General features: G+C 36.6%; 1 protein-coding gene across 1 annotated transcript in view; it reads right to left on the bottom strand.

The window, feature by feature from the left end:
* Window positions 1-20,698, bottom strand: part of bmpr1bb (bone morphogenetic protein receptor, type IBb) — a 183,335-nt gene that overhangs the window by 59,938 nt on the left and 102,699 nt on the right. Inside the window, exon 2 of the mRNA XM_030151094.1 lies at window positions 1,081-1,422. Coding sequence (XP_030006954.1) covers window positions 1,081-1,171 — 91 coding nt within the window. The 5' untranslated portion in view covers window positions 1,172-1,422. The remainder of the gene's footprint in view (window positions 1-1,080; window positions 1,423-20,698) is intronic.

Consider the following 20,698-nt stretch of genomic DNA (forward strand, 5'->3'; position numbering starts at 1 on the left):
AAATGGAAAAAATCTATCCCAGAAGATGTGACGCCCCAATAGGACAGCACCTTGTCTTTCTCATGAGAAATACACATGTATGTCAACATCTGGGTGTTTTAACCCTTTCATACACGAATTATGAGAACCTTAGTCAAGATTTTTTTTCTTCAGTGTTTAGCCATGAAAAAAACAATGCGATCGAGTTTTTTTTTTCTACGGAGTTACAAAAATATCCATGCATTTAATTTTTGAAGTAAAGAAACATGCGTTTAAAACCAAATATCAGAAAGTGATCTGAAAACAATGAAATAAAAACATTTTTAATGCTGCTAATCTGACATCTTCTCACATTTTAACATATTCTAATGCTAGTAATTACTCACTTCATGGAGATAATATGCAAAAAAAAAAACTTCTTGTCTAACAAATAATTGATTTACACTCAAACATGTTACTGCAGATCAGGTTTATCAAGAACAGCAAAGTTACAGTAATGATCTGAATTACAGTGTATGGGATGGTGCATAAGTGTCCACTGTGTTGGCTGATATGGAACTAAAACAACAAAACCCATGAATATACAAGAGAACAGCTGGAGAAGAACTGTCCACTGGAGTGGACAGTGCATGAAAGGGTTAATATCAATATGTGTAAATATGCATTCCAGGAAAATGTGCACAAATGTTTATGAAAATGATGGATGTAATTATGTCAGCAGGTTACGGGACATGATCGGATGCAATATGAGAATAAATCTGAATGATCTGACATGGACTGAAACAGGACAATACCCAAACTAACTCAACCCTTTTATTATGACGGGAGAACATTGTGACTGATTGACCCACATATTTATCGTTGTACTTTAATTGTTTGTGCTTGTCGACGTCTCTTGTTTCGTATGTCTTTACTTTTTTGTTTTACTGTCTGTTATAAAATGTAAAATCTGTTAAAAATAAAGTATAAAAAAAAAAAAAAAAAACTGTGCTCACATCATCACATTATAGACACATTCACTTGTATGAGCACCAGAACAGTTAAAGCACACAAACAAAAAACAGAACAACCAACCAAACCCTCCAGATGTGCTGTACTCACCGTCAGAGCCCCAGCTCAGCGTTGTGAGTCCGGTCAGCAGCAGAAGCGCCCGCCAGGCCCACTCCTGAGGCGGACACTCCAGCGCCACCATCCCGCCAGAGGCCCGGACACCCACCTCCTTCCAACCCCAGAGGTGCTGCCACGACGGACACTCCTGTTTCCAACCGGGGTGTGGTGTGGTGGTGTGGTGGGAAGGAGGGAGGGGGTCACAGCGGTATTATATCCTTCAGCGTGTGAGAGCCAGACTTTGTGTCCAAGTGAGCGCTCCGGCTGCAGATCAGGAACTTCCCACAGCCACCCTCAGCCTCCAGCACTTAGACCGCACCGCCTGATACTGACAGCCTGGGACACAGACACAGAGGGAAAGAGAGAGAGAGAGAGGGGGGGGGGGGGTGAGAGTTGTCCAGCCCTTTCTGTGACCGCTTTACTACAGAGGGAACAGCTGAGTATATGAGTACACACACACACACACACACACACACACACACATACACACACGCTCATGGAAATGAAAGCAGAATAGAGGAGGTAAGTGGGTGGGGGGTGGGGGGGTGAACCAGGGCTCTGGACACAAACAAGGGCCAACAGAGGTGTGAAAAGCAGCAGTAGTGGCTTTTCCTTTGGACATTAGGGGTGTAAGAAAATATTGGTTCCGCAATATATCGTGATATTTCATGACACTGAATTGATATTAAAAAGTACCGTATGTATTAGGGCTGTGCAATTAATCGAAATTCAATTACGATTTCAATTATTACACGCAACGATTACAAAAATTATGTAATCGAGAAAAAACGATTATTAATTTTGAGTTGTTTTAATTCACGCGCACGCAAGCTATCATGAGCTGCTATGCCCCGCCCCCCTCTAAGCTACAGCTGCCTGCTAGTCGGCAGGTCCACCCCAAGAGGAAAGTTATACCTAGCGGTCTGGAAAAATGGCAAGAGAATTACAGCAGAAGTGCTTGGTAAACAAAAAAGACAAGTCAAATTCAATTGTATGGAATCACTTTGGGTTTGATGAAGAAGACGAATTGCAAAAACACATCACGTGCAAAAAGTGTTTCGTAGTTGTGTCCGCATCGACCGCTAACACAACAAACCTTTTTAACCATCTGAAGTTTAACCACCGCCACCTTTATCATAATCTTATGAAAAACTAAAACACATAAAAACAACTCCGTCTACAACTTCGTCCGCAATGCAATCTTCAGTCTCCAAATCTCTTTACGCTGCAACTCCCGTATTAACCTAATCCCAACCTATATAACCCTAACGTACATATTCTAGATGGCTGATGTATACAGAAGGCCTGAACTGAAACCTCACAGCACGCCACTGAATTTATGTTTCATACTACATTGAACATACTTGAATTTATAATTTGCACTTTACGTGAGGTTTTTTTTTTTTTTTATTGCTACAGTTCTATGGCAAGTCTATAGCACTTTAATTACAGTGCACTATTTATTTACAAAAGGAAACATACTTGAATTTACAGTACACTTATTTGCATTCAAAGATCTTTTTGTTTCGTACAAAAGTGAACATACTTTGTTTTAGTGGTTAAAAGCTTTATTTATGTTTAAAGAGTATATTTTACATTGTTTTGCAAGAAAAAAATGAACAACTTTAAGGTTAACAAATAATCATTTTTAATAGTCGTGATTTCAATTATTGCTAAAATAATTGTGATTTTTTTTTTTTTCTATAATCGAGCAGCCCTGGTATGTATGTAATATGGTTGGGAATCTTATGCTGCGTTTTCACTACATGGAACTAGCTCGACTCGGCTCGGCTCGACTCGGTATTCCTGCAGACCGTTTCCATTACACAGGTGTCAAACATGTGGCCTGGGGGCCAAATCCGACCCGCCAAAGGGTCCAATCCGGCCCCTTGGATGAATTTGTGAAATGCAAAAATTATAATGAAGATGTTAACAATCAAGGATGTGAAAATCATTTTAGGTCAGTTCAATCTGAAGTGGGTCAGACCAGTAAAATACAATCGTAACAACCAATAAATAATGAAAAATGCAAATTTTTGTCTTTTTTTTTAATGTAAAAAAAGTAAAATTACACAAAAATGTTTATATTTACAGACTATCCTTTTGCAAAAAATGTGGATAGCCTGAAAAAATATGAACAATATGAAATTTCTTAAGAGACGTATCCAGAATTGTACCAATATTCTGCCTGTTACCAAATATTTTGTGTATTTATAGATCCACTGTGATCTGTAAGTTGTGATGCACATGAATAAATGATAAACTAAGGCGTAATATTGTTAAAAGTGCACTTATTTTCTTTAGAATTTTCAGGTTGTTCATATTTGTTCATGCTATGTTCAAGTACAGTTCGTAGATGTAAACATTTTCATTACGGAATTTTACTTTTTTCACTCAACAACATAGAGAAAACTTTGGTGCTGACATTATTTATAAGTTCTTATCCTATTATTTTATTATTTTACTGGTCTGGCCCACTTTAGATCATATTAGGCTGAATGTGGCCCCTGAACTAAAATGAGTTTGACACGCCTGCATTACAGGATACTACAGACTTTACAGTACATGGTCGTCATAGTGATGCGACGCGTTATTTCCGTGTCGTCTGCTCAGAGAGTTGCTGAAAACTCGCTCGTTGCGTGTTGAATTTTTACGTTGGCCATCAAAGACTGAATCTCCTCGACCGACCATGGTGTAGTTTTGGGCTGTTATCATGTGGATTAATGTACCGCTATATTTACTGTCCACTTCCGCATCTGTTTTTTGTAAAACGGTGGGTCACAGAGAAAACTGTCTGACCAATCAGTGGTCTGCAGTGGTATACGTCGTGGTTTAGTATCGCTTGGAACCTCGGCGGAGGTGATACCAAAAAACTAGTAACGGGTACCAGATTCCAGGTCCTTTTTCGCAATGGAAACACAAAAAGGCCGAGCTGAGCCGAGCCGAGCCGAGCCGAGTCGAGTCGGTACCATGCAGTGGAAACGCGGCATTAGTTGTAAGGCCGATACAACACGCATCTCGATACAGCATCTCCGATCCGATATATTAAAGATACATGTATGGCATCTCACGATACGATGTGATACAATTCACACCCAAATCACGATACAGAGCAATTAAGCACATTCTGATTCAACACATTTATTCTGGTAAAAAAAAAATATCCATTGCATCTCAATGAGCTGATTATTTATTTATCAAATAAGACTTGCCGATACCGAGTACGAGTGCTTTTCTTGTTTGTTTGTGTATTTGTTTGTTTGTTAGCAACTAGGGATGCACCGATACCAGTTTTTTCCAGACCGAGTACAAGTACGAGTACTTACATCTGAGTACTTGCCGATACCGAGTACCGATATGAGTCCTTAATAATCCCATTCCAGTCGTTAGTACCTTTTGTAAATGTGTTTTATTGTCGTTGTCATTAGTCTGACAGGAACAAAGTGCTGCTACTGACATTTAACGTGTTGGAATGAGCGTTTGTCATGCGATAATTTGTTTATTTATTATCGCGCGATGACACGAGAAGTCATTCCATAAATATGGCGACGAACATAAATATCATGTTGCTTTACAGATATATGCATATTTCTGTCATAGCTGCAGATCGTCACCACACTTATACATAAAAATGAGAGCAGAATAGAGGAGGTAAATGACGATGAACCAGAGCCATGGACATAAACAAGTACCGACAGAGGTGTGAAAAGCAGCAGTAGTGGCTTTTCCATTGGACATCTGCGCAAAACTTTACCGATATTTACTAAAAGTCGAAAAAACAGAAGTACGTAATGTCAGTTTTTCTATTAAATAACAAATGCAATGATTTTTTTATCTATTACTGCAAGATGTCACGAGAAGTCGTTCCGTAAACATGGTGACAAACATAAATATCATGTTACTTTACAAATATATTCATATTTCTGTCAGGGCGCCCTCTAGGTCGTGGAAGATGCTCATATTTCTCTGTTGTTTTGAATCTAAATTCTAAAATGATTGGGTTTCCTGGTGTGTCCACACATACCCACACATGTTTGGTTTAAACTCTTCTTCTCTTGTTGTAACGTCCATCAACATCTGTTTTTTTATTCATGTGACTCTAGTTGGACTAAAAGGTCTTTCCATTGCAGTTTTGCGCGATATACCAATTTCGTTATGAAAAACCAGCTCTTGCAAGAACAAAAACTTTTCATCGAAAAACAAGAGTTATGGCGAAACTGTCATTTTCCATTCGACAAATTCTTATGCATAAGTTATATTCATGCAATTTAAGGTCATTGGAAAAGCAACTAGTGAAAGTATTCTGAACTATGACCACACACACACACACACACACACACATACACACACACACACACACACATACACTGCGGATCGTTACCACACTTATACATAAAAATGAGAGCAGAATAGAGGAGGTAAACGGGGGTGAACCAGGGCCATGGACATAAACAAGTACCAACAGAGGTGTGAAAAGCAGCAGTAGTGTCTTTTCCATTGGACATCTGCGCAAAACTTTACCGATATTTACTAAATGTTGAAAAAACAGAAGTGCGTAATGTCAGTTTTCTATTAAATAACAAATGCAATGATTTTTTTATTTATTATTGCGAGATGTCTCGAGAAGTCGTTCCATAAACATGGTGACGAACATAAACATCATGTTGATTTACGGATATATTCGTATTTCTCTCATAGCGCCCTCTAGGTCCTGGAAAATGCTTGTATTTCTCTGTTATTTTGAATCTAGAATGCTCGTTCCCTCTCTAGCTCCTAAATTCTAAAACGACCGGGTTTCCTGGTGTGTCCACACATAGCCACACATGTTTGGTTTAAAATTATTCTGTTTTTTTTTTTTTTTTTTTTTTTAATGACTCTAGTTGCGCAAAATTGCAGTTTCGCGCAATACACCAATTTCACAACACCTGAAAAATCACTTCTTTCAAGCGCAAAAACTTTTCATTGAAAACGAGAATTTTGGTGAAATTGCCGTGTTTTAATTTTTATTTTAATTGAATTACAGTAAATTTTTAATTGTCGTTTTATAAACATATACTGTGGTAAAACCATCAGTTACACTGGTCTACAAGGAAAATGCTTCCAGAATAAAAGTAATGAAATTTTACCACATGAGAGTCACTGATAAAGAAAAATCAAGTCAAAAATGCTGGTTGGCTGAACTTTCCAAGATACAGCCTTGGGTCAAAATGTGAAATTCAAGAATTAACGAGAGAATGGGTTTGACTCAAAAGGAATATTTGTCTCAGAGCTACAAGATCTACTTCAGAACACTGTCTGCACATTACAATGCATTCACTTTACAGGTTCTATTTAGTGGAAGATTTATAAAACTATTATATAAATGTACATAAACCAATATATATGTGTAATAACACTTAATCAAGTGTTTAATCCTAGCCTACAAAATTCTCAGTGGGTCTGCTCCTGTCTACTTAGGTGCACTAATAAAAGCTTATGTCGCCCCACGACCACTCCGCTCGTCTGGGGAACGTAGTCTGGTGGTCCCCAGACCTTGTACAAGACAATCCAGGCTCTTTTCATGGGTCGTTCCACGTTGGTGGAACGCTCTACCAAGTGCTACAAGAACAGACTCATCCCTGCCTATCTTCAAGAAGCTCCTGAAGACCCAGCTCTTCCGAGAGCACCTCCTATCCTAGCACTGTTAGACATTCCATCTTAAATATTCTAATAAGGTTTTTTCCAGGATAACCACAGATTCTTCCAGGATTATCTCTGGACCTGCTGCGGTGGTCCTGCCTCTCTCCTGCCTTCATCATCATCACCACTCACTTATCCTCAACTGCCTCCATGTGTCTCCCCCTTCTCCCCCTCTCCCCCAGTCTCTATCTCTATCCCTCTCTCTTTTTCTCTTTCTTTACCCTCTCTCTTTAATCCCAACTGGTCCAGGCAGACGTCCATCCTCCAGGAGTCTGGGTCTGCTCCAGGTTTCTGCTGTTAAAGGGAAGTTTTTCCTCGCCACTGTCACCAGTCACAAGTGTTTGCTCCTGGAGGATTCTGTTGGGTTTCTGTAAATTGACTTAGAGTCTGGTTTTGACCAACTCTATATATAAAATGTCAAGAGATAACTTCTTTTTGTGATCTGGCGCTATATAAATAAAATTTGATTGATTGAGTGACTTAATTGGTTTTCCCCTGTAAGTCGCTTTGGAAAAAAGCGTCTGCCAAATGCGTAAACATAAACATAAACATAATCATATACCTCGAAAACATCAGCAAACCGGCACTTTTGTCATTTATTTTCCAATTAATCTTATTAAAATACGTAACATTTAGCACATTTAATCTCTGAAGCAAATCATCTCTAAAAAATTGTAGACCAGTGTTATCAAATCCTTCATCGTAGAGCTGGGGTGTCAAACACGTGGCCCGGGGACCAAAACCAGCCCCACAAAAGTTCCAGGCCAGAGTAAAAATGATACTGAACATATTAACAGTCAAGGACGTCGAACTGGTTTTAGTTCAGGTTCCACAAACAGACCAACATTAGCCTGTTCATCCATCCATCTGTTTCAACGAGAAATCCATCTGGAATCTAAATATGAAGGCGGGACTAACAGGTACTGAGTAAACCAATCACAGATAAGAAAGATGTGATGCTTTTGTCAGAGAAATTTAAGAATACAGGGTGTAATCTGGAATTCAGTCCTTATTTTTGAAACAGTTTGAAAGAGATTTGTGGACTGGAACTGACTTTGACTCACGACAAAATGAAGTCGCGTTGCAAAACACCCACCCCCCAGACTTGTGATTGGTCGGTATAGAATAGATGGTGCATATTTCACAGCATTAGGCCCAATTCCAGACTGTTTTCTAAGTATTAAAAACACTGAGAAAACACAATGGATAGACAGGCTAGACCAATGAGACCTCAAATAAAATATTATAATAACTGAGAAATAATGACTCCAAATGTTCTTCTTGGTTTAATGTGAAAAAAAAAAATACATCATGCATATAAATAATGACAACTACAACTTTTCTCTTTGTTTTAGTGAAAAAAATAATATTACATTATGAAAATATTTACATTTACAAACTGTTCTTTAACAATAAAATGTTAATAACCTGAAATATCTAAAGAAAGTCAAGTGAAATATTAACGATATTCTGTTGTTAAATGTTTTGTGCCTTTGTAGATCCATAACACACATGTGTAAATGATTAGTTAAGGCATTATTTTGGTAAAATTGGACTTAATTTTCTTAAGAAATGTAAGTAGTGTTGCATGAATGACAAAGAAAGGGTTTTAATCTATAACAGAGAATTAACCCATGAAGATGTCAGTTCCCAAATGAAATTTTCTCTGTATCTAACTTTTATTAAGTGATTTATCACCATTTACAATATTATCCTCTGTATTTTGTATTTTATCAGTTTAAATCAGGTATTTTCCTGTATTTTATTCGCTAATCATGTAAATGTTCATAACAGCTCACATTAAAGTTGAAGATTATTATATCAAACACAGAGAAAACTGCTGAAAAAGTGTCTTTTTCAGTTTAGTCTGTCATTAACTGAACATAAACCCAGTGTGTCCATCCACTGTCATTGATCCAACTCCATGGGTTTTACTGGTGAATCAATGTTGTAGAAGATGATGGTGTTTCCATGGTAACTACGGAGCCTCTGAACGCCCAAATATGGTCATATCTGATGACCATGAAAAGATGAACTGTATTTTACACCAATTATTTCAACATAATTCTTAAATTTTGTTCAATTTGTGGCATATTTTGTTCTTGTTGCTGATTTTTAATCCCCCATTTTTTTTTTTATTAATTCTGTTCTATTTATTGATGACTTTGGCTGTTCTGATTAATTTGATTAGCTATTTAATTAATTTACCTTCTTTTTTGTACATATGTTTTGGATTATTTTGTTCATTTTTCAACATTTTCTTGTATATTTCATAATTACCTCCGCCAGGAAGTAATGTGATCGCTTTGCTTTGTGTGTGTGTTTGTTTGTTTGTTAACTCAAAAAGGTATGGACAGATTTTCATGAAATTTTCAGGTAATGTTGATACTGGCACACGGAACAAATGATTACATTTTGGCAGTGATCAGTGGGGGGGGGCAGCAGATCTGTCTTGGCGGAGGTCTGCGTTCTCCGAGTGTTTTTCTTGTTTTTTTTGTTTGTTTTTTTTTTGTTCAGTTTGTGGCTTTTTTTTTAATTTTTTTTTTTTTTTTAATAGTTTTTTACTTTGTTTTACTCAGTTTTTTGCTTATTTCTCCACATTATTTATCATTTTGTATGTTTTTTCTTCATTTTTGTTCATTTTATCCACTGTTATTGATCCAACTCCACGGGTTTTACTGGTCAATCAATGTTGTGTTTCCACGTTAACTACGGAGCCTCTGAACATCCAAATGGGTCATATCTGATGACCATGAAAAGATGAAGAACTGTGTTTTACACCAATTATTTCAACATATTTCTTAAATTTTGTTCAATTTGTGGCATATTTTGTTCTTATTCCTGTTTTTTTTAAAAAAAATTCATTCTGTTCTATTTATTGATTACGTTGGCTGTTCTGGTTAATTTTGTTGGCTGTTTAATTGATTTCCCTTCTTTTTTTTGTACTTTTGTTTTGGATTATTTTGTTTATTTTTCAAAATTTTCTTGTATATTCATTTTTTTTTCCCCTTCAATTTTGTTCAGTTTATGGCATATTTTTTTTATAAGCTTTTACTCTGTTTTACTCAGTTTTTTGCTTATTTCTCCACATTATTTATCATTTTGTATGTTTTTTCTTCATTTTTGTTCATTTTATCCACTGTTATTGATCCAACTCCATGGGTTTTACTGGTCATTCAATGTTGTAGAAGATGACGGTGTTTCCACGGTAACTACGGAGCCTCTGAACGTCCAAATGGGTCATATCTGATGACCATGAAAAGATGAAGAACTGTATTTTACACCAATTATTTCAACATAATTCTTAAATTTTGTTCAATTTGTGTTATATTTTGTTCTTGTTGCTGATTTTCATCCCCATTTTTTATTAATTCTCTTCTATTTATTGATTATTTTGACTGTTCTGGTTAATTTTCTTGACTATTTAATTAATTTCCCTTCTTTTCTGCACATTTTTAAAAATTATTTTGTTTATTTTTCAACTTTTTCTTGTATATTTCAATTGTGTTGAGTTTATGGCATATTTGTTTTTTTATTTTGTTTTACTCAGTTTTTTACTTATTTCTCCACATTATTTGTCATTTTGTATGTTTTTTCTTCATTTTTGTTCATTTTATCCACTGTCATTGATCCAACTCCATGGGTTTACTGGTCAATCAATATTGTGTTTCCACGGTAACTACGGAGCCTCTGAACATCCAAATGGGTCATATCTGATGACCATGAAAGATGAAGAACTGTGTTTTTACACCAATTATTTCAACATATTTCTTAAATTTTGTTCAATTTGTGGCATATTTTGTTCTTATTCCTGTTTTTTTTTTTTAAATTCATTCTGTTCTATTTATTGATTACGTTGGCTGTTCTGGTTAATTTTGTTGGCTGTTTAATTGATTTCCCTTCTTTTTTTTGTACTTTTGTTTTGGATTATTTTGTTTATTTTTCAACATTTTCTTGTATATTCATTTTTTTTTTCCCCTTCAATTTTGTTCAGTTTATGGCATATTTTTTTTATAAGCTTTTACTCTGTTTTACTCAGTTTTTTGCTTATTTCTCCACATTATTTATCATTTTGTATGTTTTTTCTTCATTTTTGTTCATTTTATCCACTGTTATTGATCCAACTCCATGGGTTTTACTGGTCATTCAATGTTGTAGAAGATGACGGTGTTTCCACGGTAACTACGGAGCCTCTGAACGTCCAAATGGGTCATATCTGATGACCATGAAAAGATGAAGAACTGTATTTTACACCAATTATTTCAACATAATTCTTAAATTTTGTTCAATTTGTGTTATATTTTGTTCTTGTTGCTGATTTTCATCCCCATTTTTTATTAATTCTCTTCTATTTATTGATTACTTTGACTGTTCTGGTTAATTTTCTTGACTATTTAATTAATTTCCCTTCTTTTCTGCACATTTTTAAAAATTATTTTGTTTATTTTTCAACTTTTTCTTGTATATTTCAATTGTGTTGAGTTTATGGCATATTTGTTTTTTGTTTTTTTATTTGTTTTGCTCAGTTTTTTACTTATTTCTCCACATTATTTGTCATTTTGTATGTTTTTTCTTCATTTTTGTTCATTTTATCCACTGTCATTGATCCAACTCCATGGGTTTTACTGGTCAATCAATGTTGTGTTTCCACGGTAACTACGGAGCCTCTGAACATCCAAATGGGTCATATCTGATGACCATGAAAAGATGAAGAACTGTGTTTTACACCAATTATTTCAACATATTTCTTAAATTTTGTTCAATTTGTGGCATATTTTGTTCTTATTCCTGTTTTTTTTTTTTTAAATTCATTCTGTTCTATTTATTGATTACGTTGGCTGTTCTGGTTAATTTTGTTGGCTGTTTAATTGATTTCCCTTCTTTTTTTTGTACTTTTGTTTTGGATTATTTTGTTTATTTTTCAACATTTTCTTGTATATTCATTTTTTTTTCCCTTCAATTTTGTTCAGTTTATGGCATATTTTTTTTTATAAGCTTTTACTCTGTTTTACTCAGTTTTTTGCTTATTTCTCCACATTATTTATCATTTTGTATGTTTTTTCTTCATTTTTGTTCATTTTATCCACTGTTATTGATCCAACTCCATGGGTTTTACTGGTCATTCAATGTTGTAGAAGATGACGGTGTTTCCACGGTAACTACGGAGCCTCTGAATGTCCAAATGGGTCATATCTGATGACCATGAAAAGATGAAGAACTGTATTTTACACCAATTATTTCAACATAATTCTTAAATTTTGTTCAATTTGTGTTATATTTTGTTCTTGTTGCTGATTTTCATCCCCATTTTTTATTAATTCTCTTCTATTTATTGATTACTTTGACTGTTCTGGTTAATTTTCTTGACTATTTAATTAATTTCCCTTCTTTTCTGCACATTTTTAAAAATTATTTTGTTTATTTTTCAACTTTTTCTTGTATATTTCAATTGTGTTGAGTTTATGGCATATTTGTTTTTTGTTTTTTTTATTTTGTTTTGCTCAGTTTTTTACTTATTTCTCCACATTATTTGTCATTTTGTATGCTTTTTCTTCATTTTTGTTCATTTTATCCACTGTCATTGATCCAACTCCATGGGTTTTACTGGTCAATCAATGTTGTGTTTCCACGGTAACTACGGAGCCTCTGAACATCCAAATGGGTCATATCTGATGACCATGAAAAGATGAAGAACTGTGTTTTACACCAATTATTTCAACATATTTCTTAAATTTTGTTCAATTTGTGGCATATTTCGTTCTTGTTCCTGATTTTTTTTTTTTTTTTTTTTTTTATTCATTCTGTTCTATTTATTGATTACGTTGGCTGTTCTGGTTAATTTTGTTGGCTATTTAATTGATTTCCCTTCTTTTTTTTGTACTTTTGTTTTGGATTATTTTGTTTATTTTTCAACATTTTCTTGTATATTCATTTTTTTTCCCTTCAATTTTGTTCAGTTTATGGCATATTTTTTTATAAGGTTTTATTTTGTTTTACTCAGTTTTTTGCTCATTTCTCCACATTATTTATCATTTTGTATGCTTTTTCTTCATTTTTGTTCATTTTATCCACTGTCATTGATTCAACTCTATGGGTTTTACTGGTCAATCAATGTTGTGTTTCCATGGTAACTAAGGAGCCTCTGAACGCCCAAATGAGTCATATCTGATGACCATGAAAAGATGAAGAACTGTATTTTACACCAATTAATAACATGTATTGATGGGATTAGTGGGTCTACAGGTATTAAACAGTTTAGATCAGTAGATGGTTGTGGTCGGTGTTGGATGTTTGGGTGTTTATGGGTTAAAGTTCAGACTCAATACCTCGTGTGTGAAAGGGGTGAAAACTCAACCATCGGTAACAGCTACAGTGAGGATCAGGCTATCACACGTTAGGTGATTAGTAGTGATTAGAGCTCACACCTCCGGGCACCGACACAACCTCACAAATGTCACACTAATCCAACGCACAGGCACACACACATGCAAACACGCAAAACTGCAGAAAGAAAAAAAGGAAAAAAAAAAAAGATAACAATAGGGACACATTCCACGAGGGAAAGATTTATTTGGGTAACAAGTTAAGAGGATTAAGAGTAGACAGATTATATCCTACAGAAATCATATGTCACAGGTTTCAGTCATACGGGGGGGGGGGGGGGGGGGGGGGGGTGTAAAACCATGAGCAGGGAGGGGTTTATCCTTTCCAAATGGTCAGAGAATGTCCCAGCGGTGCGAACGGAGGAGGGCAAGAAAACAACAAGAGCCAAATGGACTGCCCACACCTGTCCCCCGCCTCTGTAAGTGTGACCCCCCCCCCCCCCCCCCATGGGCTGTCAGTCAGTGTACTCAACCCCCCATCAAGGTTCTAATAATTTTGGATTTTTCATTATAGTTTAGTTTTATTTAGTTTTGACTTTTGTTTTTCTAATTCAGTTAGTTTTAATTCATTTTTAGAGCAGGTTTGCTAGTTTTTATTAGTTTTGTTTTTTTCTAAGGCTTAATTACCTCCGCCAAGGAGGTTATGTTTTTGCCAGGGTTTGTTTGTTTGTTTGTCTGTCCGTTAGTGTGCAACATAACTCAAAAAGTTATGGACAGATTTGGATGAAATTTTCAGGGTTTGTTGGAAATGGAATAAGGAAGAAATGATTAAATTTTGGTGGTGATCGGGGGTGGGGGGGCCCACGGGGGGGCACTGATCAGCCTTGGCGGAGGTCTGCGCTCTCCGAGTGCTTCTAGTTTTAGTATTAATTTTAGTTTTGTCGTATATTTCATCTTTTTTGCCGTCGTATTCAAATAAATCCCAGACAGGACTCTTTTGCTTTCTCCCAACTTTAGTCTCCATGTTTCCAGGTAGAGTTAGGATGAGAAGACGACTGTAAACAAGTGACGACAAGTGACGGACCGTGAAGTACAGTATGGTGCCGCTAGCTAAAATTGCTAGAGCGAAATAAATCGCTTTAGTATCAATCCGACGTTGACAAAGATGAAAAAAAAGGGAATTTTATCCATAATTTTTATCTGTTTTAGTTAGTTTTGAAAGCACACAATACAGTTTCAGTTAGTTATCGCTTTTTTCTTTTAATTATAGTTTTTATTTATTTCAGTTAACGAAAACTACTTACTATTCTAGTTTTCATCATTTCATTAGTTTTCGATAATAACCCGGCCCCACATCAGCCCAAATGGATTGGTGAAGGTGAAAACGCCGATATGACTGAGTTGTCTGTGGATTTGATTTGTGTAATAGTTAACCTGTTTAACCCTGACCATATTTTCTGGGGAAAAAGGCCTAAAAAGACATACCCAAAGTAAATGAAGAATTACTCCACAATAATAAGGTTCATATGGATGTTCTTGGTGTCTATGGACATTTAGAGACCTCACAGAATCTATTCCCATTGTCTAAAATATTGTATCTATTACTATGCCTGAGTAAACTGTAACAAAATAAAAGAGAAATTAGAATTTTTTTTATCCTCGCCTGTTTTTTTTCGGCTGGATTGACAATGATATGCATAAAAATAATTGTTTGTGTTGGCGATTTTTAATAGCGTATATTTCACCCCACAAAGATTAAAAATCATGTTTGAACATTAAAGTTTGCACTAAAATACACTTTTGATGTACTTTTATTAACATTGGGGTCTAAACTTTGAGCAAAACTTGAAAAAAAACATCCATTGTCCTGATTTATTATATTTTTATAGTAGATGAATATTAATATAATTTTTTAGCCCTATCGGCCCGCCCGCAGGGTTAATAGTGTGGGTCCTGGAAAAAAAACTGACAGAAAAAGACATGGGAGTTCATTATAGAAACCCAGTGTCTGGGTTACATGTGGATTTTTGTACGAACACGTCAAATAAAAATGTGTTAAATCTGAAAACTAGTTTTGTCTCAGTAAATATTTATTTTTTAACCCTTTCATGCATAGTGGTCACTACAGTGGACAGCTATTCTACAGCTGTTCTCATATATTCATAGATTTTGTTGCTTTAGTTCCGTATCAGCCAACACAGTGGACGCTTATGCATCATCCCATACACTGACATTCATACCATTACAGTACCTTTGCTGTTCTTGATAAACCTGATCTAGAGTAACATGTTTAAATGTAAATCAATTGTTATTATTAGTCTGTAATTAACAGTTTTTGTAAAAAAAAAAGTTGTGTTTTTTTGCATATTATCTCCATGAATTGAGTAATGACTGGCATTAGATTGTTAAAATGTGTTTATGTTTACGCATTTGGCAGACGCTTTTTTCCAAAGCGACTTACAGGGGAAAACCAATTAAATCACTCAATCAATCAAATTTTATTTTTTTATTTTTATTTATTTATTTTATTTATTTATTTTTTATTTATTTATTTTTTTTTTTAACTGTTTTTATTTATTTAATTTTATTTAAATTTTAAAATGTGAGAAAACATCAGATTAGCAGCATTAAAAATAAACGTCTGGTAAAGGTTCATACTCTCTTCCACATATAATTATTGTAGGTAATTCATTTATCAGACAAACTAGTAAAGCAGGTAAACAAACAACTACCCCTGTCTGATAAATGAATTACCTACAATAAGCATTAAAAATGTTTTCATTTCATAGTTTTCACATAATTTCTCATTAAATACATGTTTATTTGCTCCAAAAATTAAACGTATGGTGTCCAGCTGAGTGGACATTTTTGCAGCTCCATGAAAAATAGGTTCAGAAGAAAATTTTCCTTAGGCATGTTTTTGTCATGTCTAAAGAGAAATAAAAACACTTAGGAAAAAAAATCTTGATTCAGGGTCTCATAATTCATGCATGAAAGGGTTAAATTAGATCCAAAGTGCTTCCAAACCTGCTTCAGAACATTCGTCTACATCTGGTTTGAATGTTGAACCCCTCTGTCCTGTTTTTAGGACCAGTTTGATAGAAACACGCCTTTCAGACTGATGTGTTCAGAGTACTTTAACTCTGAGATTTGTTCAATTTGTTTTGCAGACCCTGTACCACTGTAGTCTGACCTCCAGCAGGAACACATCAATTAATACAACGTAGTTTGTTTGTAATAATGCGTCTCCATTTCAGAAGGAAAACATTTTCATATGAAATAGAGACTTTACATTAATACCAGCAGTCATTTCACATTCGCCCCATGAAAATGAGCCACGTTTTTAATTTCAGAAAAGGAGCAAATCCAACTTTCATCACTCACCAGGAAGAATGGGATGAATGACTGTGAAAAATCAACGCTAACCTGCGAAACAAAGAGCTGCCGCAGAATACGGATGATGAAGTTACCCCCGGGCAGATGTGGAATGCGTGTCATGAGCGATGTTCCTGCTGGATCCAAACTGACCCTCAGCTCTGTGAAATTAGGAGATTTTCAGTAGCTCAGAGTTAAGGCTGCGGTCACAGAACACTGGAAAGTACTTTATTACTGTGGCAACACAGCTGTCTGCCCAAATGTCCAACTTGGGGGGGTGGGGGGGGGCAGTATCTTCATCTGCCTCAGACCTCAACAGTGACAAAAACAACAGTGATACAACTTTGTTAATCATAGGAGAATGCTGAGGCGCCGATAAGGGGGGGTGAACATGACTAATACATGGGGCCCAGCATTTGTGTGGGGGGGGCATAGAACAGTGGAGGGGGTCCAGTGGATACAGGTTGGAAGTTGTGATAATTTCGGGAAGATTCACTGAATAATAAAAGAATAGAATCCAGGAACGTTGAAAGGATGTTAAGTTTCAGTTTCACGCTATCGTAAGTGATGTTGTGTATGGAGCGTACCCCCCCACACACACACACACACTGTCCGACCCCCCACCCCCGGTCCTATTCTGTAGGGTCCGCAAGGATGATGCATTCATGGGGCCCATAATTGGTGGCTGATGCATGAATAGGTCGTCTGCTATGATTGGCTGTTATTAGACCATGGGAGTGGAGGACAGCCTGTTACACTGTTAGCCTTTAGGACTCATGGCTAACACTGAGCCGTTATGGCTAATGGCTAAAGCTGACTGCTAACCGTCTTGGCTGTTAGATAATATACCAGTGTGGTGTACGGAGAATACCTACTTATTTTTCAGTCATTGTGTTTACCCTCTTCAAAATCCCCCTGATGTGCACCTTTCAGTCGTATCTGAGCCAAATTACCCATTTTCCCCTCAGATGGTGAAGCCATGACCCACCCTGCTCTGCCTCTAATTGGCTAGTACTTGGCACCTTCACTGATTAGGTTGGTTAACTGTAGGCATGAGGACTGATGAGCCAATCAGAGGCAGAGTAGGGCATGTCCTGCTGAGGAAATTATTGCTAACTAGTGCTGGCCACCTCTGGAACCTGATTGGACACCTCAGGCGCCAGTGCCACCCCAGTTGATTGACAGGTCACTGCATGTCTCATTGAAAGATGTGCGATTATTGGAAATGCAAACAAGAAAGGCAGAAATAAATGTCTTTCAATTGAGTGACACAAATCAAGAGAACCTACTTTCATGGAATCCATAATTCTGAGGTAAGTTTTAAGGTGGTTTCAGAATGAGTCACTGTTTTAAACTACTGGACATATGACTGCACATTTAGAAGAGAAGAGATTTTGTTGTCAACAGTTCAACTACGCGAGTAGGCTAACGTTATGAAAGGCTAACATTATCCTGTTTGTCCCAGTGTAAATAACAGCAGATTGTGACAGTTTTTTTCCACCTATATCCAACCTGTGGCATGATCAGCATGTGCACAACTGTAAATTGTGTACAGATTTTTTGATTTTTCTTTATTTTTCATTTTGCACTTCTTTTGCTCTTGTGTGTTTTTGGACTTTTGATCTGAAAAAATCTGAAGTCACTAATGCCTTAATTAGTATATATTTATACAGGGGTTGGACAAAATAATGGAAACACCTTAAAAAATCAACAAAATATAATTTAATATGGTGTAGGTCCGCCTTTTGCGGCAATTACAGCCTCAATTCTCCGAGGTATTGATTCATACAACTTGTGAATTGTTTCCAAAGGAATTTTAAGCCATTCTTCAGTTAGAATACCCTCCAACTCTTTTAGAGACGATGGCGGTGGAAATCGACGTCTTACTTGAATGTCTAAAACTGACCATAAATGCTCAATAATGTTGAGGTCTGGGGACTGTGCCGGCCATACGAGATGCTCAATTTCATTAGAATGTTCCTCATGCCATTCTTTAACAATTCTAGTTGTATGGATTGGGGCATTATCATCTTGAGGTGAAGGTGTTTCCATTATTTTGTCCAACCCCTGTACATAGCACTATAAAGGAAGAGTTGTAGCCATGTAATGAATGAGCTGATCACAGCGCCATCTGGTCCATCCGGTGGGGCTTCAGCCTTGTCAGACCCCTCCCACAGCAGAACCCTCCATTATTCACAATTCACACAGTAGCAGAGCCAAATAAAACTGCTGACACTGATGCTCTGAAGTCCGAAAGAATGTTGCGGGGGGAGAAAAATGTCACTGTTAAGGAGTGAAAAGGCTGTCCCAGCAAGACTGTCCCTCCTTCCTCTCATCTGTCACATTCTGCCTCATGTTGTCACTCATTCTGTCTCTGTATTATTAATGTCAAGAAAATTTGAAGCAAATATTGAAAACAGGCAGAGAAAAAAAAAAAGTGAAGGACATGCATCTGTATGACCTGACACAACTGGGTCCTGTAGATGGAAGGTAATAAACCCAAGTAAAGCATTCTGGAGCTGTTTTCTGTCTAAACTGGCTGCAGTGTTTGTTCCACCTGTTGGACCTCCACACATGTTTTCACACTTCATCAGAATATGTGGGAATGTGCTGCAAACAGCTGATCAGTCAGCTGATCAGTCAGCTGATCAGTCAGCTGATCAGTCCTGTGAGTTAAGACATGAAAGTTGTATGTGGTTTGATCATCGACATAGGTGTTTGTCATTGGGGGCGGTACCATTGGGAAGCCATCGGGGGGTGTTTGGAAGGACAAAGCTGAGAGGGGGGCGCTGAGGCACAAACGGGGGGCGTTAGTCAGTGATCCACCTCACAATGTTGCTTTCCTACAACCAGCGTGGAGGATAATGATGAGTTGAGGGGTTGTTACTTACAGAGTGATATAACGTCCACCCCCACCCTCACCCCCACCAATTATTATTTCCGGGGGGCCAGAAGGTTCATGATGGCGTAAGAGGGCATTCAAAAAAGGCTGACTATCACTGATCTCCATGGAAGTACACATCTGCATTCAGTGATGACCAGATGACACATCTGTTCAAGTATGACACTATTTGCAAAAGTTTTGTATCGGATCGGCCTTTCGTCCACACAAACGGGCGTTTTCAGTCTCTGAAACCACAACTTTTTTCAATGTTTTGATACAATTAAGGTAATACAAACAAACAGATAAACAACTTAATAAATAGAAGGAGGCGCCGGTCAGTAATTACCACTCTAACCGTAACCCTACACAGCACAAACTGGAGAGTTGAAATTTCAGGGTTAAACATTTGAGAGTCAATTTTCACTCTCAAAGTGTAGTTTTAACTCACTGTGAGTTAAATGTCATTCAGAGTTGGGGTTAATGAAAAGAGTTAGTCAAGCCTGTGGAAATTAACTCAGGAGAAGTGTTGTTTTGCGTCTCTCCATAGTTAATTTGCCTGGCCCCTGCATTTCAAACCAGGTGAACTTGTGCAATTTCTATCAGACTGTCACTGTCAGAGAGAAAAAAGAGGAAAAATTAATTTTCTAAAAAAACGCATCAGCTTTCTTTGAATCATCTTGTTCACATTGAGTTTTAAGTCATTTTTAATGGATTCACTTTTTATGATTAAAATTAACACTACTTTCAGAGTGAAAATTAAGTAAAATGAGTGTTATTTTTGTTACTTTCATGGTGTTAATTTAACTCTGAGTTAAAGGAGAAACTGACAGTGTAAATAATAAATCCATATGGGTTAATTTAACCCAGCTCAGTGAGCTTATAAAGGGCGGCTGTGGCTCAGTTGGTAGAGCGGATCGTCCAATGACCAAAGGGTCTGTGGTTCAAATCCTGGCTCTGACTGTCCACATGTCGAAGTCACCTGCTGGTGTGTGAATGGCTGAGTGTGAGGAACTGTGAAGTGCTTTGGACACCATGAAGGTGTAGAAAATGTGCTATATAAGTTCAGTCCATTTACCATTTTTGAACTCTTGTGAGTGTTAATAGTTAAATCAGTCAGTGTTAAGTTAACTCAGGTTTCTGAGTTAAAAAGGCAACTCTGGCACAATGTTAAATAATTAACTCCAGTGAAAATGTTAATTTAACTCTGTAAAGTGTGGACCTATATAAACTCTGAAAAAGAGTTAAAATCAACTCTGTGGGAGTTGATTCAACTCTCCAGTTTTTGCTGTGTAAAGCCTAAAGTTTACTATGTGACGCCTTCCAAACACCAGGTGCAGTTAACAGTGGCGTT

This window comes from Sphaeramia orbicularis, chromosome 12, assembly GCF_902148855.1.
Source record: "Sphaeramia orbicularis chromosome 12, fSphaOr1.1, whole genome shotgun sequence".
Taxonomy (NCBI): Eukaryota; Metazoa; Chordata; class Actinopteri; order Kurtiformes; family Apogonidae; genus Sphaeramia; species Sphaeramia orbicularis.